General features: G+C 40.9%; 1 protein-coding gene across 1 annotated transcript in view; it reads left to right on the forward strand.

Moving 5' to 3' along the window:
- Window positions 1-10,860: 10,860 nt before the first annotated feature.
- Window positions 10,861-23,908, forward strand: part of LOC104526842 (delta-sarcoglycan-like) — a gene marked incomplete at its 5' end in the record, with an annotated part of 33,562 nt that continues 20,514 nt past the window's right edge. Inside the window, one exon of the mRNA XM_010170412.1 lies at window positions 10,861-10,933. Within this exon, the coding sequence (XP_010168714.1) occupies window positions 10,861-10,933 (73 nt within the window). The remainder of the gene's footprint in view (window positions 10,934-23,908) is intronic.

Consider the following 23,908-nt stretch of genomic DNA (forward strand, 5'->3'; position numbering starts at 1 on the left):
TGGACACAGTACTCCAGGTAGGACCTTATGAAATGAAACATGTTCGGATCATCTGAAAAATGGTGCATTAAGACATACTCTTTAGTTAAAAGGGCATTAAAAAAATAACTTTGATATATATTAATTGCCAATTTAATTTAATATCATATTGAACGTTATAGCATTTATAAACAAAAGACGATCATAAAGCATTATTCTGAATGTTAATTAGCTCTATTTGTTCTCCAGATTAGTTTTAAAATATGCCCTCTAGATGCTACTTGATACTAATTAACAGACTTACATTATTATCTCTATAGAAAAACATTTTTAATTAAATCTAAAGCAATTTAAATTATCATGAGTTTTTACAGAAATTAAACTCTGGTCAGATGCTTAATTTAGCCTTATAAGACAACATCTGATGACATGTCAGTGTCAATTCTCCCGAGGGCCTTGGCATCTTTTTTGGAGATTATTTTTTGAAGTTTGTTTTCAGGGAAACTTGCCAGTATACTCTGGTGTTTAATATTTATGATGGATTTAACCAATTTTTTTTAAGACTAAATATTAATGGGAATCCACATGCATTGCAGTGAGCTGAGATAAAAACGCAAAAGACGCGTTCCTGAAGCTTACAGGCTTTTGCAGTCACTGGTTTTGAGTGGTGGAGGAAGGTTTGCGTGGGAAGTAGGATTGCATGGGCTGGATGCTGTCCTGTTATAAATCAACCACACTTTTCAACTACTCTTTAAGATTGCCGTTTTGCTTTGCAATAAGGGTAGGATTAATCATAAAACCACAAGGTCCTTTTCTGTAATAGAAGAATACAGGGATGGCTCCCAGATTGCTGTCACTCTGGGTCCCTGGAAAATGTGCCTTTCACTTAGACATTTATACTACCATAGCACAAGCTTTTCTTCTAATATAGCCTAATGATAAAAAATTGGCTAAAGCCTTACCCTGTGGCAAACCTTAACTAAAATAGCTGTATTTAGAGTGGGATAGGCTGCCTTTCATCTCCCAATATAAAGACTGTAGGAGCTTCTCTGCAGGAGATGTGTGACCCACCCACCACACATTGCAGTCCTCCCCAGCACCATGGCTGGCTAAAATGTACCTTTGATCTCACCAACCCTTTCCATGCCCTCCCTTCAAATAATTAGCCAGTAGCTCTATTTCTACCTTGTAATTTTTTTCCACTGTAGCATATTCCCTTTGGGCGATGAGCTGTGTGGAGCATGCAAATGCTGACCATAGGTTAGACTTTCAGGAGTGTTAGTTTGGGACCATTTTTTGTTCTAGTTTCTCTCCAGGTGCCTGGGAATGCACCTGAAAAGAGGAGTCAGCTGTTGAAATGTTATAGCAAATGTATTAATACGTTTGGACTAATTAATTCCAAGGCATGTTTCCAGCATTTCATTTATGAGCTGTATATGAAGGACTTTAAAGGTTTTAGTGGAGAAACACCAACGATAAAAGCAATGTAACCCAAGCTTATAGTCAATGCCATGACTGCATGATCATCTCCCTAGAAAGCTCTTGTAAATGGGAGGGTTTGGGTTGGAGTTTTCTCTTGTTGGGGACAGAGGGAGTAACCTGCACTGTGTTTGTAGAATACAAAGTGCTGGGCTTCATTACTTATGGAAGGGTTAAAAAAGCATTTACAGTGTCCTTCACTTTGGACAATAGGAGAACACGATTTAATATGAATGTGGTGAACTAATATGTTTGTGTGAGCCAGCCCAGCTGTCTCTAAATCTTCACGTCTACAAATATTTTCAGGGAACCTTGCATTAGCTTGATCTGGGAGGAACCCTGCAGAACTGTGGCTGCAATGCCAGTCTGGTTAAAGGACTCTGCTCACATTTCCTCAATATTACAGTTTTAGTAGTTTCTTGGCATGTCCTTTCTAGCTTATATTTGGTGCAATATTTACAGCAGAGTAACTTTAATGAGTGCAAGAGCAGTTATATTTCATTAAAATAATCCACAAAGCTATTTGTCTAGTGCCAGTCATTTCAGAGCATGGTATAAGCTAGAAATTTAACAACTTCCAGGAACTACCACCCATTTTTGCTGCATGCACCCTTCTTCAGAAGCAATTATTTATGGGTCAGTACATGCACGGTTGCCCTTTACAGCAGCCATTATGATTTCAAAATGGCATTTCGCTGATTTGTTTGTGGCAGAGGGAACAACTTTTGTAGCCAAGTGTTGAAATCAGGCCTGATCTAGAGAGGAAATAGAGCTTTGTGGCCTCACCACTGAGTCTGCCACAACTTTATGCCTGGGGATAAAGCCAAACTTGAATCTTTGTATTGTGGATTTTGTGTGTTTTCCTGAAAACAGGTCTGTAAGTACATTTCTCAAAGGTAGAAAGGGTGCTACAAGACTCATTTCTTAGCAAATTGAAACATTTTCCTACTATGATCCTTTTACATACAAAGGCAGCGGAGAGGAAGTTGCCTCCAACTCAAAGATGGCTTGGTGCTGCCGAAGCGCAGCCATGGTACCTTGCAGGGGTACCTCACTGTGCTTCTGGAAGCAAACACTGTACCATCAGCCCGGGGTCAGAGGCCTTTCCCAGTTTATCCAGTTATAAATCAGCTCCTCTTTTCTCAAGCTGCTTCAAAGGCACCTGGACGTAGCGGTTGCTCCAGAGCTCCCTTCTGTGCCCAGCAAGAGAAAAGAGTGTGCCAGGACCGCACTGCTCACAAGGCTTGGACAGGCATTTGACCTTTTTCTGAAGATGTATGAAGTTCTTTAGGAAGCAGCTACGAATATTCACTAAGCACTACCTATAGGTAATTAAGCAGTAATACTAATACAGTCCCAGAACAATTGCCAAGCTGTCATGTAGTCATTGGTCCTGCAGAAAAGGGACAGAGAATAAAATGAGGAAATTAGGGGAAATACACTGACAAATCAAGATACCAGGTTTTAGCACTGGCACTAGCAAGACTGGAAACAGCCTCCACTGTCTGTAGAATTCAGTCACGGCAACAGTTTCATCAAATTTCTTTACACTCATTGCAGAGTTGTAGTGCTGGGAAAAAAAAGTGCGTTTAGCAAAATTAAGGAGCAACAGGGGGAAAAAAAGGTTTCCTAAATGTGATGAAAACCACAAGAAAATTATTTTTTGCTCAGTTAGGAATTGCGCTATTGCCGTATCAACGTAAATGTCAGGTGTGAAAAACTGATTTAATCTGTAATCAGCACTGACAAAGAATTAGAAAATTATATAGGAAAAAAAAATTGTTGAATTGGGTGAGGTGGGCTTTCTGGATGCTTTCTTCACATGAAGCTTTTTTCCCATTGTAAAAAGGAAGAAATTAAAATGACTGGATCTTGAGCAACTGTACAATTCTTGAAGGAATACTTCTGATTGCTTTGCTGCCTTGAGGGCAATGGGTGTAGACACTGTTGTCCATTCCTTTTAATACCAAATTCAAATAACATTGCCCTCCTTTTTCAAAATTCACTCACCTAGATTGTAAACTTGTCTTTTGTTGGAGGAAACAATGTGTGTCGGGACGGACATATTCTGAGAAGTTTTCCTTGTGTTTGCTTTTGCTTCAAAGTACATTCCAGGCAAAAAAGACAGCATTTATGTAAAGTGTATAGGCTTCTAGTCCAGGCTGAAATGTGTGTTCAGATTGTGTAATGTTAATCCTGTTTAAGGGAAAAGAAGAATCATCCACAATCAGATTAATATTGATTAAATGTCACAAGGATTATGAAAGAAACATACTGTACACTTACCAAACACTGAAATCAAGTTTAAAAGTGTGGCAGATTTATATTTTATTTCCTAAGTGTCTTCCACAGCCTTCGCAACCTGATCTGTTTGAAGCTCACATAATATTCTCCTTGATAAATTTCCACTGTGTATTCCTACTTCAGGTGCTCTCCTGAGTTTCTTTGCAACTTTGCGCAAGAATGCCAAGAAGAGCTTCAAAGGAATTCAGTGATAATATTGCTATTGTTGAGCTGCAGAAAAAATGTTGAAGGACCCCAAAACTAGTCAAAAAAGAAATATCTAGAGGTCAGCATAAGTTGTAGCAACTTTCTTCATCTGCCTTTTCTCAGTTTGAATGCAAGCCTTTCTGTTATTCCCTTTATATTTCTCAGACATTCAACCATTGAAGCTAGGCTGTTGAAGATCAATGTGCATCTACAGACACCTACATTAGAGCTTGCGGCTCACCGTCTTGTTTGCAATTTTTCTGGCTTAAAACCAGGCTCTGTTTATTTCTTGGGGCTGTGAGTCAGGTAACTGCTTCTTCTCCACTTGTTGGAGATGGTGGTGCTGGAGTTCCCAGCTGGCCTAACTCAACCACAGCCCAATGCCTAAGGGTTGACTTCACTCTCCATGTGCATACAGGGGCAACACCAACATCTGAAAGATTCTAAATAAATTCTATTACATTTTTTTATAAACAACTTTGTTGATGCTGCACATTATTTGTCCCCAACACTTTTTCAACCAAAGTGGGCAGGCAGGCAGACAGACAGACCTTTTCAATGAGCTATTTTTATAGTATCCTAGAAAGAAACATGAATGAAGCTTTTTATGGCTTTCGTTCAGTGCACTGGCTTAACCTAGCCAGGCTATTATTGTTGGGCCCTGAAATGGAGCGCTTATTGATTTCAGATTTGATGGGATTCAAGGGGAGCAACAGCAATTACTATGTTCATCCATTTAAAAACATAAATTAAGGCTGAATAGGGCTTTTAAAGCTAGGAATTAGAAGAGGCGGGCGCAAATCATTTCTACCTATATTGTATTGGATTTACTTCCTGGACAGGTCTGTTTGCACAGACACCTGAGACTGTCACATATTACCTTGATGAGACCTACAGAGGAGAGAACCTCATCAGATGGGTGTTTTCATGAACAAATTGCTGAATCTGTCCTGACTGGTAATAGTGGGAACAGAGGTAGTTTATGGAGATCACCAGCATGCCATACATTGCCTCTTAACTTTAACTTGAAAAAAATCGTAGCAAATCCTTCTCCTTCTCCCTTCATTTGCACAGTACTACATCAAGGCAGAGCACTAAAGAGAAGATACACTTAAACGAACTTAATCACCAAGTTCATTGCAGGGCTCTGAGACCCCAGTTTCATTATAAAGCAGTGATAACGAACACTAAAGATGTACTGTGGGTCTGGAATTATTAGTAAAGGAATACACAGAGTGGGAAAGAAATGTGTTGTCTAGAAACAAAAGAAAAAGAAAAGTGGAGAATAGCTAACCAGGTGCATCTGCACCTGAGCAGAAACTGGTTTCTCTCTTTCACATTCTGTTCACCCCCAAGTGCTGTTCAGCTGATTGCCACCTACCATTGACAGCAGGAGCATCAATCATTAGTCTAAAAATACCTCTCATCGCATTGTGTTTGAGCTCCTCTTCTCCCCCTTCCAGCTGACAGCAGTAGAAGCCTAGAGCAAGTTTTGTGCAGAGGGAGCAGTATGTGATCAGTATCTTGCCAAGATGGCTGGAGCCCAGTTCTGGACAGAGGGAGCAGGCATGGCCCTGGCCTTTGCCCCAGGGAAGGTGCCAGGACAGTGTCTTGCAGCTTGGGTAATTTTGCAGCAGGAAAGCAAGAGGCAGCTTGGAAAGCTGAACTGTTGATGCTCATTTTCCTCTCGTTGGATTTGTTGCTAGCTAAGAAGATGTATATTCCAGATGAGATTTGCTGCCTTCTTGGGGCATTTGTAACTTCTCTCTCTTCACTGCTGGCATCCAGCCAGCATTGAGATTACACCAGAGCCTTTGCCTTGGTGGGATGTTAGTAATCTCACAGTCTTTTCTGGCAAAGCTCATGACATTGATCAACCAACTTCACATTTGGGTGAAGAGGGCTAATGCTTCAAAAGGCACTCTTCAACAAGGACTGACAGACCAACATGCACACAGAGCATGTGATGCTTCTCTATGTTTCAATGAGAAACTAGGATAAACAACCCCACCTTGATTTATGTGGGCTTGGATTCATCTCATAGAGCAAGATGCAGAAGCCCAGCCCACTGGCTCTTTTTTATTGCTTCCATGTTGGTAACAGTGAGGGCAGATTGCTGTGTCAGGCATGTGCTCTGCAGCAAGAAAGGACAATGTCTTCCTGTGCAAGAGCTGGAGCTGTTCAGAAGATGAATTAGACCAGTGGGACTTGAGGTTCCTATGGTGGGTGCAGAATGGGAAGAGGGAGGTGAGAGAAACAGCTCACTTGCAATAGTCCAAACCTTAACCAGGCTTGTCTCCTGGACGTGGCAGTAGGTTTCTAAGAAACCACTAGTGCCAGAGAAAATGCAAACTCTCATTTGGCAGATCTATTCTCATGAAGTCTTTCTTCCTCTCTTTCTGTCCTTCCTCAAGGATTCTTGATTTTTCTTCTTGCATAAAGTGAACACGTGTAAGGGTCTTTGAGAGTTGTACCCCCACACCTTATACACTACCTTATTCACTCTTTGAGTGAGTCTTTATGGTGATTCAAAACACGTTAGGTAGATCCTGTCATATGCTTTATAAGTTCCTGACTGATTGTGTGGAATGAAGTTATTGGGCAGAGAACCAGCTAATGGAAACACATTGATGAAATCATTTTTGAGGGACATTAAATGGAACTTAAAATAAAGCTGAAATGGCTTTATGGATTTTTCAGTCAAACTGTTTATGAACATTTATCGGTGGTAAATTACACAGTGTCAGAAGGGGGAATCAGTAGGTATGGCTTTTAATAGAAGTTGCTCTGATATAATACTGTGAGAAAGAATAATTTATTGCCTAAGGATATACTGCATAGTATGTTTAAATACAAATTATATTATTGTTTTCTCCTAACTGTCTTTGGCTGTTTGCAGGTAAGTTACCCTTAGCAGTAGCAGATAGTCTCATAAGATGAAAAAAAGTATTTTCAGTACTTTGAAATGAAATAGAAACATTGTATGATGCATTTTTCATGGTAGATAGCAATTGTTTTAATAACAGATACCTCAGGAAGTAGAAGCTGTGTTGTACAATAATAAATTTAATTTACATTTGCTTTATACTCAGTAAAGGGAGAAGTGGAATGTAGTAGCTTTGATTGAGAAGGGAGACTGTAGCAGACAATTCTTGAACTGCTGGAGCTGTGCATTAATACCATTTCCCAAAATCCATCATTCCTCAGGAGGAGGACAATGAAAATAAGACTAGAGGAGTGCAAGACTAGAAGGCATTTTCTGGTCCTGCAAATCTTGTCCCCTGGTTTTGAAACACCGTGTCTTATAGTCATGAATTTATCAAATCTGTTAAGTATGTCTGTCCCATCTAACTGAAAAGCTGCTCCCATTTTTGCTCCTCTTTTGGCTAGAAAACACTTACTTTTCTTCCCAAATATATTTGGGACCAGTTTATTGCCTCTTGCTCTCATGCCAGCCCTGGCCTAGAGCCAGTAGTTCTTTTTTCTTCATGTTATTTATCCTCCTAATGTATTTATACACAGCATTAGTATCCTTTCTTAGACATCATGCTGCTAAGCTGAAAACCCAAGTTCTTCCAGTCTTCTTTTGTAGGATAGACTTCTGTTTGTGCAGTCATGACAGTGTTTCCTCTCTGTACACTTTCCTCTCTGGGGATGAGCTGGGGCCTACATAATAGTTCAAGGATTCGCTGATGATTCTTAAAATAATGTGATTTTTTTTTTGTGTTCCTGTTAGATATGCCTCTTGCCTTCCAGTTTAATGTCATGTTGGCCTTCCCTTTGGCCCTGTCCTGCTGCCATGAATCATGAGTAGTACTCCCCTAGGGAGAGACCGAGACTCTTCAGCATGGAAGAGAGAGAGCTGGTGGGAGTGGGCACATTGGAGGTCTTTAAAATTTCCAGTAGCACAAAAAGAAGAGGATGGTTATTTACTGGTTTTTTTGCAGTCCAGTGCTGAACATGCATCCAGAGAAATCATCAGGCAGCAGCTTGAAAACAGAGAACTTCTCTGGGATATTTAATTCATCTCTTAGCCCCCTGCTACAGAAATGGGGACACTGAAAATTATAATTAGGTGAAGTGAGGAAATCTTATTAGTGTCTCTCCAGTGGCTGGATGACACGGCCAGCTCAAGGAGTCCCTCAGCTGCTGACAGCCAGTCAAGGGCGGGATGTCTCAGCCCTGGTCCCCCGGCATTCCCTCGTGGCTGATGTCCTACTCAGTAATAGGGACAGGTGGCCCTTTGGGAGGTCTTGTGTTCTTAAAACAGAATAAAAAGGAATGATAGTGTAAAGGCTGGAAGACTTATCAAGGCAGGTAGTGTTCACTTCTAATTCATATCAAAGGAGAGAAACAGAAGAATTTTGAAATCTCATTCTTGTTCCTAGTGCATAGGGGACTCTTCCGTGGACCTGGGAATAAAGAAGACAGGAAAAGAGGGTTTAAGAACTGTGTGTTGGGAAAGGAAAACAAGGAGATGGAGGAAAGGAATAGCAGGCTTTTTTATTTTCAGCCTTCCTGAAATGACTGTATTGGAGGCTTCCCTGTCTTTGTTTCTAGAGTTGCTTCCTGCATTTAAATTAAATAATGAAAGCCTGAAAAACCCCAAGTCATTAGAAAAATGCTAACATTTCTCCTTATTCTTCAGGCATTTCTGGCTACATGCTTTTGGGCTTTACACAACTTAAATAGCTGACTTAAAGTGTATAAAAATGAATTAAAATTACCAGCATAAGGTGACCATTTAAGCAATACAGCTGGAAAGGGTACAAGAATATCTACGTGCACCTCTCCAGCTGTACTTCCTCATCTTCCTCCCCTCAAAAATCGTTGTTTTATTACGCAGATATGGGCAGGCTGCATCTTTTGCTAAGTTTCATTGCAAAGCTAATAGCCAAGGCAATTGGGTGGATAAGCAGAGACTTAAATCATTTGGAAACTGTTGAGAGAGGACAGGTCTGGTAATAATAACCTTCATGGCTGGCAAGTTACAGCTGCTTTTGACAACTTGTAACAATGACAGCTTATGGTAAAGTTAAGAGCTAAATATCAGTATTGTGCCATAGGATCAATTTCAATTCCCAAGTATAAAGCTTCAAACTTTAGACTGCTTTTATCATCTTTGAGATTACTTTGTTTTTCTCTAGGTTAAAAAGGAGTTGTTTGAGTTTTGGTGGGTTTTTTAATAAATGTTAGAGTGTTTATTTTCATTCTGATGTTTTTTCTTTAGCACAGTGGGACAGCTTAGTTAATTTATTTCAGCTACAAGAAAATGTAGTCTTATTGAAGCCACAAGTATTTCTCACTTATAGCAGAAGTTACAGAAGGATGTTGTATTAACATGTTTTGCATCATCTCAGAACGTTTTTTATTCTATAGTGGTGACTTCCAGACTGCACCTAGGTAACAATTATAAGAACACATGTTAAGAGAGTGCAAGAACAGTATATGTAAAATGTTTCATCAGGAGCTGTAGTTTGCACCAGTAGTTTTACCAAAAAAAAAAAATTGAGGAAATAAAAAAATGCCACTGGTATTGTTTGCATGCTGACACTGTAATTGCTGTGATGACTGCAGATAATGAATGACTAGTTGTTCACAATGCATCTGAACACAAGACCACAGGTCTAAATGTTAGAATACGGGTCATACTTGCTCACTGGGTGGGCAGCTATATATTAGAGATCATGAACATTAATTTCTAGTGCATTGCTGTGTGTAAGGCAGTTAGTACCGTTCTTAGCTGTGTTTTAATTGGAAGTTTCAACAGGAGCAACAACATAACGTTCTGCAGCATAGAGTGTCAGTGACAGCCCTTGGGGACTCCTGTGTTCCAACAGATTATTTTAAAAGTGGAGTGGGTTCAGAAAAGAGCAATGAGAAGTCCAGAAAATCCGCTTTACAGTGAACGATTCAGAAAACTGTAACTTTTCAGAGAACCAGAGAAGGTTGGGTGGTTGGGTCACCATCAGGAGCTATCTACAAAAGGTGGAGAGTCTGCTTATGCAGGGCCAATGGGCTAGCACACAAGGACATGGGAAGAGTTAGTGGCTGAAAGCTGAAGTGAGGACAGTTCAGATTAGATGCACATTTTTAAATCAGAACAATTAGTGGAAAGGCTTACCAGAGGATGGCGTGGTGTGAACCAGTGCAGGGATGGCTGGGTGAAATGGCCCAACATGGCCTGTGCAGATGGCCATGGAAGAGGATTGCAGTGGCCTGAAATTTAGGAAAACTGATCATATTACCTAGCAGTTTACAGCTTGTGATCGAAAAACAGTCAGCAAATGGGGGTAGTGCTGCCTTCCCTACCATCTCTAAGAGAAGGGGGAAATAAGCAGAAGTGAAATGACTTCTGGGTCACACACTGAACTGGTGGCCGGGCGGGGACTAGAGCAGAGTCCGCTGCCTGCTTGTGCTGCATTTCATCAGGTGGACACCTCCCTCCTTTTCCCCAGGCAGGAGCACAGCCTGACCTGAGAGGTGTTTGCAGTGATTGAGCCAAAATTTGATTTTCTCCTTTGAGTATCTCTCAGACAAAAGAAATAATGTCAAGACATGTCCAGGTGCATTAATGAGACATATAGCTGGATTAGTTGCCTTGTTACCAAGGGGGTATCTTTTCCTGGCTCCCTGCATCAGTTGGGTTGGCAAACATTTCCCGCAGTCAGGGTGCAACCAGCTGCTTTTACAGCCAGAAGTGCAGTTTGCAGGCAAATCCCAGCTGTAATCAAGGCAACCAATTTCAGATGATCAAGGTCTGGCTTTTCCTGGGGACAGAGGGTTGTGTGCAAAAGAGAAATGGGATCAGGCAATGGGTTAAATTGCACCTAGGTATGATTTGACAATCACTCCCCTGATAACAGCTTATAATGTTTACAATTTGTCTTCTGTTTTGTTTTGTGATTTCAGGAGCAGAAGGCACAGTGTTCCCTAAATCTATAGAAACTCCCAATGTCAGGGCAGACCCCTTCAAGGAACTAAGGTAAACTTTGGAATGTGGTTTAACGGTAACTCAGTGGCACCTTTTTGGAGTTGTGCATACTGCTGGGCATCATTTCTGCTTTTGCATAAGAGCTTGGGGATTCACTTTGGAAGGCATCACCGAGTAGATGCCGTGGAAGAGAAGGGACATGCCGTGTTTACATGTAATATGACTGAGCTAAAGGCAATCACAGGTCATGAGAGAATTGTTTCTCCTCTGTAACATGTTCTGCCTACCCTGGACTCAGCATTTGAAAAAAAAAAACAAAACAGAAAAATCTTTTCCTGGTTATGCAGGGAGGTACTGGAGTCTGTGTCGAATCACAGGGAGTAGCAACAGGCAAAAGAATAATGCTCTCCAGCATTATCTGTCTTGCAGAAATGCAAACCCTCCCTGACCTACATGGGGTCTAGCCGTGCATGCAACTGCTCACACTCGCAGAGATGATGCTTGCTGACATCAGTATATCAGGAAGGAATAAACAGCACAGCTCCTGAGAACCAGCTTTGCCCTCAAGCTAACGCTGGGCATTATATTTTTGGGGGGAAAAAAAAAAAAAAGAAAAAAGAAAAGTGTGGCACTAGAGGTTAGTTTGGATGACTAGTCTCTGAAAAGAGACTAATTATACAGCCTAATAAATTATTGACTAAATCTCTGATATCTTCTGACCCAGAGGGCTTGTAGGTATTTGCCATCAACACTGTAATTATCCTTCCTTAGAAAAAAAGAGAGAGAGAAAAGGTGAAAAAAGTCTCCAGATGGGCATCTTGTCCTTAGGTCTTGGGTTGCAAACTCTCCTTTCCTGAAAACTGCTGGGGATGAAGCAATCTTCAGACAGCTGAAGTTGTGCAGGAGCCCTGCAGATTTACTGTGGATGCACGGAGATGGGAGAGGACCTCTCATTAACTCTCTCTGTGCTGATACCAGGGATAGTTATGGCCCAACTAGATCACCGTGGAAGATGAAGAATATCCTGGCTGCCTTCCCTTGGGTCTATCTCTGTCTTTCAGTTTCTCTCTGGAAACACTCTAATTGTTCCCATTTTGCACTCTGGGGATCATATGTCAGACAAGTGCAGTGGTGGTGTGTTTCAGTTTGTTATGAAAGTTTGTTCTCTTTCTCCATGCAGTGATTTTAACCCTGCCTTGTGGTTTTCCCAGTCTTGGTATACTTCCTTCAAAAAAAGAGGAAGCGGGGTCTTTGCTCAGCCTGACATGAAGCTGCCAGGGCAGCTTCAGGGTCTGCTGTGGTTCAAAGCACATGTACCCTCTGTTTCTCTGGGCAGAACAAGAAAACGAAGCAGTCAGCGGGATGGGTGGAATTGTAAGTAAGGTTCAGGTGACAAAGAATTTCTGGCAGAGCCCATCTTTGCTGACGTTTTCATGGGGAAAAAAAACCATCAAGATCATGGTTAAAATATCCAATAGCATCTAAATAACTTACAAAACCAGGTTCCATTTTCAGTAGAGCAAGAGAAATGCAAGATTTAGGTCCAAGTTTGTGGTTACTTAGGACTTTTCTAAACATGGGAGGGGAATTTAATCTAAATAAGTGTAGGATGTCATATTAGTGGGGACAAACATGAATTAAAATTGCCTTAATCTGATTGAGTATGCTTCTGTTCCAAAGAGAATGAAGCTAAATGAATTTGAAATGAATTAATGGTAGTATCCATGTGAGGGGTTGATTCAATATATTTGATCTACTTTAAATTCATGTTGTTATTTCACTTTTTTATGTAGAGAGCTGTTAGATAACTGGCTTTCTTTGAAATTAGGGAACTGGGTGAAAAAAATCCTGTAAAAATCTGGTGGGGTTTCTTTTTCTTTTTCTGGTTTTGTTTTTTTTTAAGGGAAAATCATTGAATAGGATTTACTTTGGGGAAGAAAAAAAAAAAAGTCCCACAGGGTCCTAAAACATTTTGTGTGCTTCTGAAAATTTTATCTTGGAAAAAATAAGTTTTTTTCCACCACTCAGAGGAAAAAGAAAGAGCCAATGGTAGCATTGTGTTGAGAAAGCAAAGTTTCCCAAGAGCAAATGCTCTATTCCTCCCCAAACCAAGAACCATCCATCTGTCTCTCTACATACTGGAGCACTGACTGCTTCTTAGGTAAAATGGTGCCTTTTGGGTGTAGTACAGAGTTCATAGAGGAAATAATCTTACTTTGGGGGGACATTTTTTGGCACATTCCTGTTTTGATAGCAATGTGTGTGCATAAGGTGTCCTTTTGGCCTATTAAAAAAGATGCTGCAGTGAAATGGGACTGAATGAGATGGCAGCCTATGGGTCCCGAGCTGTCACACACTGCTAGGAAAGTAGCATTGTAAACATGCACTCAGTAGATGGCTTGACTCTAAAAGACCTTTTTCTGTAATAAATAGTACAAACTTTCTTTCCTCCTTACGCTGAAGTTCTCAGGGTGGGAAAGTGCACATTCAGCTCTTGCAGGCTGTCACCAGACGCCACCAACCTCCATCACTCTTCCTAGACCAAATGCTTACAATTAGTTACATGATTTATCCATTTGCTCTTTTCAGTACCACACTGACTCCCACTTTTTCATTAGGACACTTCAAAGTAAGGTGACAGTGACTGTCACTATCGGAAAAAGAGGAGACCAGCTGCTCCTGTCACCACTGGGAGTCAGATCATCTGCATGTCTTCTTTCCCTTCCTCCTCTCCTTAACAGACAGACTGTTTTCCTTTTCAGGACAGGCAGTACACCATCATGCCAGTCATCTCTCTTTCTTTCCTTCTTTTCCTCCCATCTCTCAAAGGTCTCCAGGGATGCCCAGGTGTCATGAAGACTGACACACTTTGAGTGATGACACACACATTCTCAACAGACCTTCTGTCCTCATTTAGCTGGCAAATGGTCTTCAGTTCATATAGCGTAATTCATTTATTAGTAACCAGCTGCTCTACAAGGTGGTCAGGTGGTCACCATCCTGGAGAGCAGACAAGGTGTGGTCCTCTTTTCTGAGTGCCCTTTTTAAAACACTTTTGTCTGCAGTGGTTGTGATGGAGAGAATTCAGGTGGTAACACATGTGTAGCTTTTTGTTTACGTGCTGAACCCATTGCAAGAATTGGTTTGGTGCTTGTTTGAACCAGGTCTGGACTTCGCTGCTGAGTCTTCTCAGGAGGTGCTCTCCTGTGCTGCAGACAGACTTGTGTCCTAAAACAATCCTATTCAGTATCAGTTGAAGTAGTAAAGTGAGAGCTCATAAATGTCTTATTTAGTGCCGTGTGTTATTAATGGTTCATGTTTCCTATTTGATATCTAGAATATTCTTTAATAAAGACCTAAGAACTAGAGATGGTTGAAAAACTATTTTACATACTTCTGTGAATGTTTCCATGTTTTTACTTATTTAAAGTAATTTTACACTGTTGAAAGTTTTGGTATTTGTTCATTGGGTTCTAAACTGGTCAGAAACAGTGAAAAGGAAAGCAAACAAATTCAAATTATTTTCAAATTCTTTGAATGTTTAACATTGCCATTCAGTATCATCCCAAAATAGTTTAGAAGGAGGGCTTGGAAGATTTGTTTGGACATTGAAATATTTGCACTCATCTGCATTGACTCTTCTTAATGCAGGTTGGTGTCTTTGACATATGGTAATGTGATTGCCTATGTATAAAAGTTGAATTCGAGATGACCTTTTCTCACTTGATTGTTTTAGTAGCAACCAGGTAACTTGGTAAGAGCCTGTCTCTCCTTGACACTGGCACTTATCACCTGCCTCCCTCTATTTATGTTCTTCCAAAAGGCAAATATATGCCAAGGAGGCTAAGAAGATCAGCACTTTCATTGCTACTGACACATCCTCCAAGGCGAGGGCTAAGGGCTAGACTAGCCAATGAGTAAGGAAGAAGGAAAATAATCTAGGGAGAGGGGATTAAAAAGTAGGTGATCCAATATAAGAAAATTATCAGGAGGATGTTGCTTACCTGCTAAGTGCTGGAAGTTGGGAGGGTGTACACTGGATGGGTGCTGTGCATTAGCATCCCTCCCGGGCTCCTGGTGGGAGCAGATGCCTGGGCTCAGAACTAGCGTAGGTGCCTCCCTGATGGCCAAGTCATGCTGGGCAGGGGCACCCAGAGCGAGAAAACCTGGTTTAGGGCATTTCTATTCCCAGAGTTAAATATAAAGAAATCAGACAGCATGAAATTCACTCCATGAGGGGCAAGCGCACACCTGGAATTCATCCACAATTATCATAGGTTAAAAATGCAGTAAACTGTTCATCCAAGGCCAGGAAACCGAGATGACTGTTTTTCCTGTAATGCACGAATATAGTTAAGGGAGAATTAATCCCTTGGGCTTGAAGGGATAATTTTTGGCCAAAGTTAATTATGAAGCACTGAAAGTACCAAATGGCAGTTGAAATGTACTTGCAGCTTGATTTTATTAGTGCAGTTCTACCTTACCATGTATAATACTGAACTATCCAAATAGTCCAAGTGAGACCCATTGTAACAAAATGCAATTTAAATACAGTGCTCAGCTAATGTAAAAATACTCGTTTTGCAAAACAATAATTCTTATCGAATTAAGGTTTCTCTCAGCTGTGTTTCACAATGCAACAGAGATTTTCAATAAGTATGAACACAAATGTTTCCATCTAAAACCCATTACATTAATAAAGATTAAGAGAATAAAAATTAGAGGAAATGCAAAAAATGAATGGTATGAAAGAGGAAGTAATTGGTGAGAAATGGAAGTTGTTTGTAGAGATTAGTGTGTGATACTGAAACACCATTTAGTTTACAGCAAACGCTTGGTCATTCCTGTGAGTATCAGCAAGGGAAAAATGGCCAGTGTAGCCTTGTATCTAGCTGCTGTTATTTTCCAGTTGATTTACCAGAAAGGATGTGTTTCTTTTATTTGTTACAGCAGTGCAATCCCAATAATGTTGGTAGTCCTACCAGCTTAAAAGACAACAGACTTTTGAGTTGGGATGAGCTTTGCTTTCCATATGGTAACAAATATAGTTATTTTCATATGACATAGATGGGTTGGATTTATGTTACTTTCTCCACTAAAGTCAACACATGCCTTGTAGCATACAACCAAAATGAGAGAACAGGTTCCTGGTTTCTAAAGTTCAGGCTAATTTAAGTGGACTTTGATGAGTTTCTTTTGAATGGCAGAGGTCCTCATCACTCTCCATTTTCTAATCTAGGAGACCACATCTGATCTAACAGTTTTCCCATGACAGCTAAGGCTTCCTGAAATGTTTGCTGTTGGATTAAATTTTCTCAGGGCAGAATTCACATGGATTTCAGTCACAGCCACTTTTCTTTAGCCTTTCCTCCTGTTGACATCCCTTCAAGGCTGCTGCCTGTTTATTTATTACAGAAGACAAGCCACAGCCCTCCCAAATCAAACACAGTCTTTCCATGGGCTTCTTGTGGGCAGTGTATTAAAATCTATTTATACCATTGGACATAAAGCTTGGAGTTAAGGAGGCAGTTGATTGCTGGAGCTTTCCATCTGTTAAAATATTTCTATTGCAAAAAGAGGGAGAGGGGGATTGCTGTTCCCTTTGATTACCCCAGCAAATCTTCTCTTAATGGCCTTCATCTCTTTCATACCCAGCACCAGAAAGGGAGGATTTAGCTCTTGGTGTCCTTTCTTTTCCTGTTTTTAGCAGGTGAAGCCTAGATTTGGATGAGATACTCAGCAGGCACATGCCTGGACAATGACAGAGGTGTTGACAGAGCTTTGCTGATTTATCCTGGCTGGATAAATTATGACCCTGCCCTGTTCACAGTGCTGCTAATAGCATCTGTCCATAGACAGGCAGATCCTGTTCAAAGAGAGCTAATGGCCGGTGAAAGCAGGCTTGGCAGGAAGAGGAGCTTGGCATGAAGGTCTTTTGAACACAGTATATTGCTGAAGTGAAAAATGAGATAAGCTCCAGCCAGGGAAAAAGGACCAAGCAGTTGGAACTGGTGGTTGAGCAGCCTGCAGTGGGATGCGTGGCTCTTTCCAAATGCACTCGTGTGCTGCAGGAACGTGTGAGTGCGAGAGCATGCATATTCCACCAGTGCTACATGGCCATTCAAGTGAAAAAGGGAGTGGGAATGGGGAAGTGAAGGGCAGATTTCTAAAGGAAATTGATGCCAAATGGCATAGCTTATGGGATAGACAGCAGTGGAAATATCCCTCTCATTTGGTGGTTTGTGAGTGGATACACAAGACTTTTCTAAATATAATTAAGCAGCAAAATTGCAACTGGAGCGATGGCTCCAGACAGAGACCAGTTTAACTTTGCCTGAGCCCTGAATAAAATACAACAGCCTGGTTCATTATTCTCTCTCTGCATTTATTCTGTAGGGGTTTCCTAATGCAAACAAAGCCTTTTTCTGGGAGATATTAATCATCAGTCCTGACTGTTATCTCAGATTGGATATCTTTCTTGTATACAAGATCTGTATCCTGCCTAGGTGCGTTGCGCCCAGGATTGTCATTAGCTTTCAACAGCAGAATGTCACTTGCTCCATAACCAGAGCATTCATCTAACCTTCAAGTGCTGTTCATAAAGGTGTACAAGCCAGAAGTCCTCTGGGACTTGAGAGAAACCCTATTGGTGTGACCAATCTGTACAGTCAGACATGTACGTGTATCCATTTGAATAACAAAAACGTGAACTTCTTTTGCTTTTTTTAACTCTCTGTGCAGCACACCACTAACCTTGAGCAGAAAATAGATGCTAATAAATGCAAGGTCTTAAAAATGTGAATTATAGCCTTTTCACACTCCATGGCAGACTCACACTGGTGAAATGGCTTAATACTTAATTACAATGCTTGTCCTTCTCTCAAGTGCAGATGACATTCCTCAGATAGATTTTGCAATGACATCTGTGGAAATAAGTTGTGAAACTAATTAGTTATTCATATAATACAGAATATTGACTGTGCACAGATTAAAAGGATGTGGTGACACATCTGATGTGATGTATGTGTCTAGTAGGTTAGTCTGCTCCCTGAGGTGGTGTTTTTTGGAAGATCTTACAGAAAAGGATGAAAATACCCTTTAGCCTCCAGAATGCAGATGTTTATAGAAAATATTACTTTTCATTTACATTTTGATTATGATTAAGGAGGGCTACAGTGTTCCAGAGTGACATACCTTACTGCTTGTGCCCTGGGACAAATACCTGGTCTGCAGGCTCTAAGGACCATTTTTGAAGTGTTGACTCTAACAGGATCTGCAGGTTATTGACTAACTGCAGCCATAGATGACCTAAAAGCAATCATTACACAATGATGCAGAGAGAGGGGCAAGGGAAACCAGTGTTTGTTTCAGTGCAGGTTGGGCACCACGTTTGCCTTGAAGCAGAATCTGGCCACAAAAATGATCAGAGGGATGGGACACCTCTCCTATGAGGAAAGGGTGAGAGAGTTGGGATTGTTCAGCCTTGAGAAGAGAAGGCTCCGAGGAGACCTTGTTGCAGCCTTTCAATACTTAAAGAGGGCCTATAAGAAAGATGGGGACAAACTGTTTAGCAGAGAGAGCCCTTAGTGATACGACAAGGGGTAATGGTTTTAAAATAAAAGAAGGGAGATTTAGATTAGATTAAAGAAGAATTTTTTATGATGAAGGTGGTGAAACATTGGCACAGATTGACCATAGAGGTGGTAGATGCCCCATCCCTGGAAACATTCAAGGTCAGGTTGGACAGGGCTCTGAGCAACCTGGTCTAGTTGAAGATGTTCTTGCTCACTACAGAGGGATTGGACTAGATGACTTTTTAAGGTCCCTTCCAACCCAAACCATTCTATCATTCTATGTTAGTGCTGCTGTCCTATAGGCTAGTTGGGAGATGCTGCACCGTGAATCAGTTGGTGTGCTGGTCTGGGATGCGACATTGGTAATGCTCTGTGAAAGGCTCAGAACCTGCTGTTTTATCATAACGTTTGTACTTGAGATAGAGCTATTTGTACCAAGGACATTGAGCATGAAATACAGAAGTAAATAGAAAAGTGGCAAGGAAAGCACCTTACCCACCTATCACTGTGATCCAAATCCTTTGCAAATACTGTGATATTTAGGATGTAATCGTGTTTAAAATGACTGAATAGCTCAGAAGAGAAGGAGATTTTCCTTTGAACACTGGGAACACTGTTCTTATCTTAAAGAAATGAGAGGAATGTAATCCACTGAGCACCATGTTTGCTTTTGGGTAGAAAAATATATGGTTTTCTTCACTATTTCTCTCTATCCCTTTATACTTTTCTCCAGCTGTGTATCTTGTATTTCTAAAACCCGAAGTGAAGAGCAAAGCAGGCAAAATAAAAATCTTTGCCTTACTCAGCATTCAGTACCTGCTTTTAAGGAAGGACTGTCTCGCTGCTGAGACTTCGTATGCGAGCCTGGGAGCCCTCTGGCAAACAGAGCTCCCAGTACCTACAGCCGTGCACAGCCCAGCACAGGAACCACAGCTGGGCTTTTGCCTGCTGAAGAGCAGCCCTTAATGAACCAACTTCCTTAAAAACTGAGGTTTTTAACACAGACTTCTCATTAACCTGGTACAAAATAGGGAAGGACAGTCAAGACACTTTCCCGCCCAAGTGAGGAGTTCCTCATGGTTTCACTTCCTACTGCCGTCTGCTGATGCCAGAGGGTTTGGCTGTATCAAGGCAATAATAGTTATTATTTAATGTGAGTGAGGTACTTTGCGTTATACAAGTCCACTGTGATTAAAAAAGGCACTTTTACTAATACACTAATTGTTCTTCAGACTGTAGTCAGGAATCAATAGCTGTTGCATAACCCTATAAACGAGAGGAGAAAAATCTGTCCATAACTATAATGGGATCCTTTCTTTTGAAAGCAGTTCTTTGTATACTTATTAAGAGAAATCATAAATATTCACTGTGCCTACAGAATCTTTATTTTGAATTTATGTTTCATGTGGAATAGAGTTGTTTTCTCTAGGCCAAGCAGGAGTGGCTATGTCATTTCCTCATGACTTGAATTGATTTTACCTTTTTAATGTGCACTGTGGCTACTGCTGCTGCTCTACTCAGGTATATTTTGCAGTGGGTAATTGTGGATTTATCCAGTGGGTAATTGTGGCACCTCTGGCTGTTTTGAATAGTAATAATTTCCGACCACATAGCACTGCTGAGTTCATACTAAAGGAATGTCACTCCCTGCTCTCGAATGGTATTTGGACTCAGCTCTGCTTCCCCATGCAGAGACAGCACATGGCTGATGAGAACCCCTTTCTAAATATGACTCATCACTCAAACATGTGTCCCTCTTTGAGGACCCCTGCACAACCCATGGTTGCTCCCCTGGTCCCCACTTCATCTAGAATGATAATAATGTATGGTTAGTGGGTGAGCATTAGCTGCGTGCTGCTTTCTGGGCTCAGCAGTGAGTTGGCTCAGCAACATTGGACTGGAGATGGTCAGTGACCCATCTTGCACCTTGTGCATGCTGACATCCCGTGAAGGGAGGAAATGGAAATGCAGAAGCTACTTGTGCAGGCAGCACAGGGAGAAGCTGGCAGGTGGTTCCTCTTTCTCTTCTCCATCTTAATAAAGTTGAGAGCCCATGTACTTAGCCACCTCATTTCCAGATTCCACTGACACTTCTGAAGCTGGCAGTCCCTTGCTCTGGTTCCAAGCTGAGTTGGCACTGGAGTGACTCACTGAAAAAAGCGGCATTTTTTTGAGGCCAAACATGTGAAAACACCATATTAAAGGTGGAGCATGGCTGGTTTGAAAGGCAAAGTGGCAGCTGCCATTTCATCCATCAGCAGAGGTGACTGCTATAAATACATACCTCAATACATACATGCAGCTTTGCTGGCAAGTAAAATAATGTCATGTTTCACTTCAACTGCACAAGGACATTGTGTTCTCGAATCGAAGAAGCCAGACTTATAAATGTGTGTTTCACATGGTGCCATGTAGCTTCGGGGCGATGCAGGAGATTGGGAAGCAGAAATATGATTGCAAGCCAGTAATAGCCAAAAAGCAGGTGAGTGGCTCCAAGAAAGCCTGAGAAAAATGTTCAGAAATACAGCTCAGTTCTCCAGAGAGGAGGAGCAAATCTCCTGGGGTGTGCACAGAAGCTGCAGAAGGAGAGGAGCTTTCCCGCAGGTTAGGCTAATGCAAATGGGTGTTGGGCTCTTGGGCTCTCCTGGCAATTGTTTCCCCAGCTGAAACTCAGCTGCAATTCTCTGTTTCTTTTGTTGTGTTGACTTCAGTTCATGAGTTATCTCCTGCTTTTCACAATACAAAACGCAAAACACATTCTCTCCCTCTTTGCCTGGTTTCATGTCATTAAGGACGGTTGTGGGAATGTTATAAAGTGACACGGGGGAATCAAACAAGAAAGTAAACCAAAAATCCCCCAAACTTAGGCCATCAAAGATCATAAAAGAGGTTGTAAAGCAGGAGTGAAATGGCCTCCTGGTGAGTTTCAGAACAGCTGAGAGGGCTGGATAATGAGGGGATGTGCTGCTGTAAGAAGATGTACCCTGCCAGTGAACTCAGTGAAAATCTGCTTATATTTGATATAATAAGGGCAAAAAGCAGGACACAAAGGGTTCATGCTGCTAGTGCTGAACTGTGTGGCAGTGATAAAAATATGTTGTGTCCTGTCCACCTTCTTAAGAATTAACATTTTAAAAGACAAAGAAAGAAGTAAATCATCAATTTATTTTTTTTAATTAAGGATTTGGTGTCTTAACTTTAATAAAGGAGTAGTAAATATAAATGGATATTAATGGAAGGTTATTAGAGCTGTTAATTTTGATAGAAAATATGCGGTATCTTCTCGTGCAATGCCAGAGGTTAGAGATTATTATTGCTTCCTAAGGTTTCCAAAATTAAATACTCTCTCTTATGACCCACAAGGTATGATTGAAAATGTGTGCATGTGAAATGGTTTGTAATAAATTCATACTGCAATAAAAATCTCTTTAGAAAAACAGGATCTTGCAAGAATCAGCTCAGGATCTCTATCTAAAGATGGAAGCTTTTTTATAAGCCTGAAGAATTTCATTTTGGAAACTCATGTGCTGCCAGAAGCATCACCTGGAAAGCACAGAGAAACTTGTGAAAGGTCCTGAGCTTTCAGCTAGCTGTTGAAACCCAGAGTTCCCTGGGTTAAAAAGTACTTTGACAGGATTTTATCTGCTTTATACACTTCTAATTAATTACAAATGACATTTCTGACAGAGTCTTTTAGGGCACAAAAATTAAGCCCTTCATAATTGGTGTTCATTTCTATGTAAAGCCTCCAAACCTCTCAGTACCAGATAATCAATTCTTGTTCCCCTGGGCAGAAGGATCTGTCCTGGGAGCACAGTGGAAAAAGACAATCCCAACTGTAAGGTGACAGGAGATTTGGGCAATGCATTTCTGCTCCTCACCAAATCCACACCTTTAGGTGTATATCATACTGCATGGCTTAATACAGTAATAGTTTTTGAAGTACAGAAACTTTGGTCATGTGGGATTACTGATGCGGTTTTGGTATTAGTATTAGTAGACTCAATCCTGTAGGCAACACTTTGCCTTTATTCAAAAAAATTTCCATGAAGTCATGAGGTAATGATGGCCTGACAAAGCACGTTATGTCCCTTGATCAATTCTCTATAATCCGCTTCAAATTAGTGAGGTGTTCTTGTAAACCCACTGTATGTGTTTCTGCATGAACTGCACATCTGGAAACAACCCAGGTCCTGAATTCAGCCCTGGATCTGGTAGCTGCCTTAGTGTGGGACGTGGCATATCTATGCCCTGCACACTTCCATAAACGCTCAGTTTTTGCTATATGGGATCAAACTGATGGTATCAAGAAGAGAGTAATTTCTCATTCACTTAGTCTCAGTTCCTCAGCCCCACCAGGAGTTCATGCCTAATTCTTTGCAAAAAAAAGGTCTTACTGAAAACATCAAGGGCACTACTGCTACAGAGAGTGGAAAATGGAACACTAAATCTCTCTTAGTCCTTTCTTGCTCTTTCCTGCTTAGTATGTGACAAATTTGCTAAAAGACCCACTAAATATGTTGATTTTATGGGTTTTCAGTTGAGCAGTGGGGTATCATTTAATCTCTTCATCCATTGGCATTGTTCTGGTAGTGAGAGAGGACCAAGCAATGACTTTGTCAGAACATTTTGCAAAGCTCTGAGGTGTATGGCATTCAAGCAACATCACACCAGGAGTCTAAATCTATGACTCCAGAGGTTAGTTACAGATAGAAAGAATAAATCAAGCAATAAAGGATACCTATAAAAAGGATGCTGCCTCTTAAATGAAGACACTTTAGAGTTCATCATAAACCTTTGACATATATTCAGTCACTCTGCCTGCCATCACAGTCTGAAATGTATTTCAAGGTGCCTGCATTGTTATGCTGTAACCTCTAATAAATAACATGCACATTTGCAATGATGTTGCATCATACCTTGTGAACTGATCTGACTTGAAAGGGGAATTGGTGCCAATGCAATGGGAGTTCTGCAGGCAAAGGTGCTCAGATACACATTAAAAGTGTTTCTCTGACTCACACAGTATGTCAAAATGTCTGTGTGATACCAAAGCGAGTGAGTGTTGGTTTCATAATCATCTCTTTGAGGAAGCTTTCCTCTAGCTGGATGCCAGTTCTGTGTTTCTAAGTGAAAAAAAAGCACATGCAATTTCCTTTGTGTCTGGCTTTCCTGTGGTAGGTTACAGCACTGGCTAACCTGCCAGTGGGACTGAACGATTCTACAACAAATTAAATGCTTTTTTTGTTTGTTTGAATTTCCAGGAAAAAAGAAAAAAAAAAAAACAACAAAAAACCTTGATATAAACAAAAGCAACATTTTCAGCTTCGCTTTTACCTATAGTGTTGAATAGCAAAATTGGCCTTCTAGCTGGGCTGAAATTTCAGCAGAGCCACTGAATACTTACATAGAATGGTTCTCTTGCTCCCCAAATGGAGATTATGGCTCTCTT

Source organism: Antrostomus carolinensis, unplaced genomic scaffold (assembly GCF_000700745.2).
Source record: "Antrostomus carolinensis isolate BGI_N321 unplaced genomic scaffold, ASM70074v2 scaffold25516, whole genome shotgun sequence".
NCBI lineage: Eukaryota > Metazoa > Chordata > Aves > Caprimulgiformes > Caprimulgidae > Antrostomus > Antrostomus carolinensis.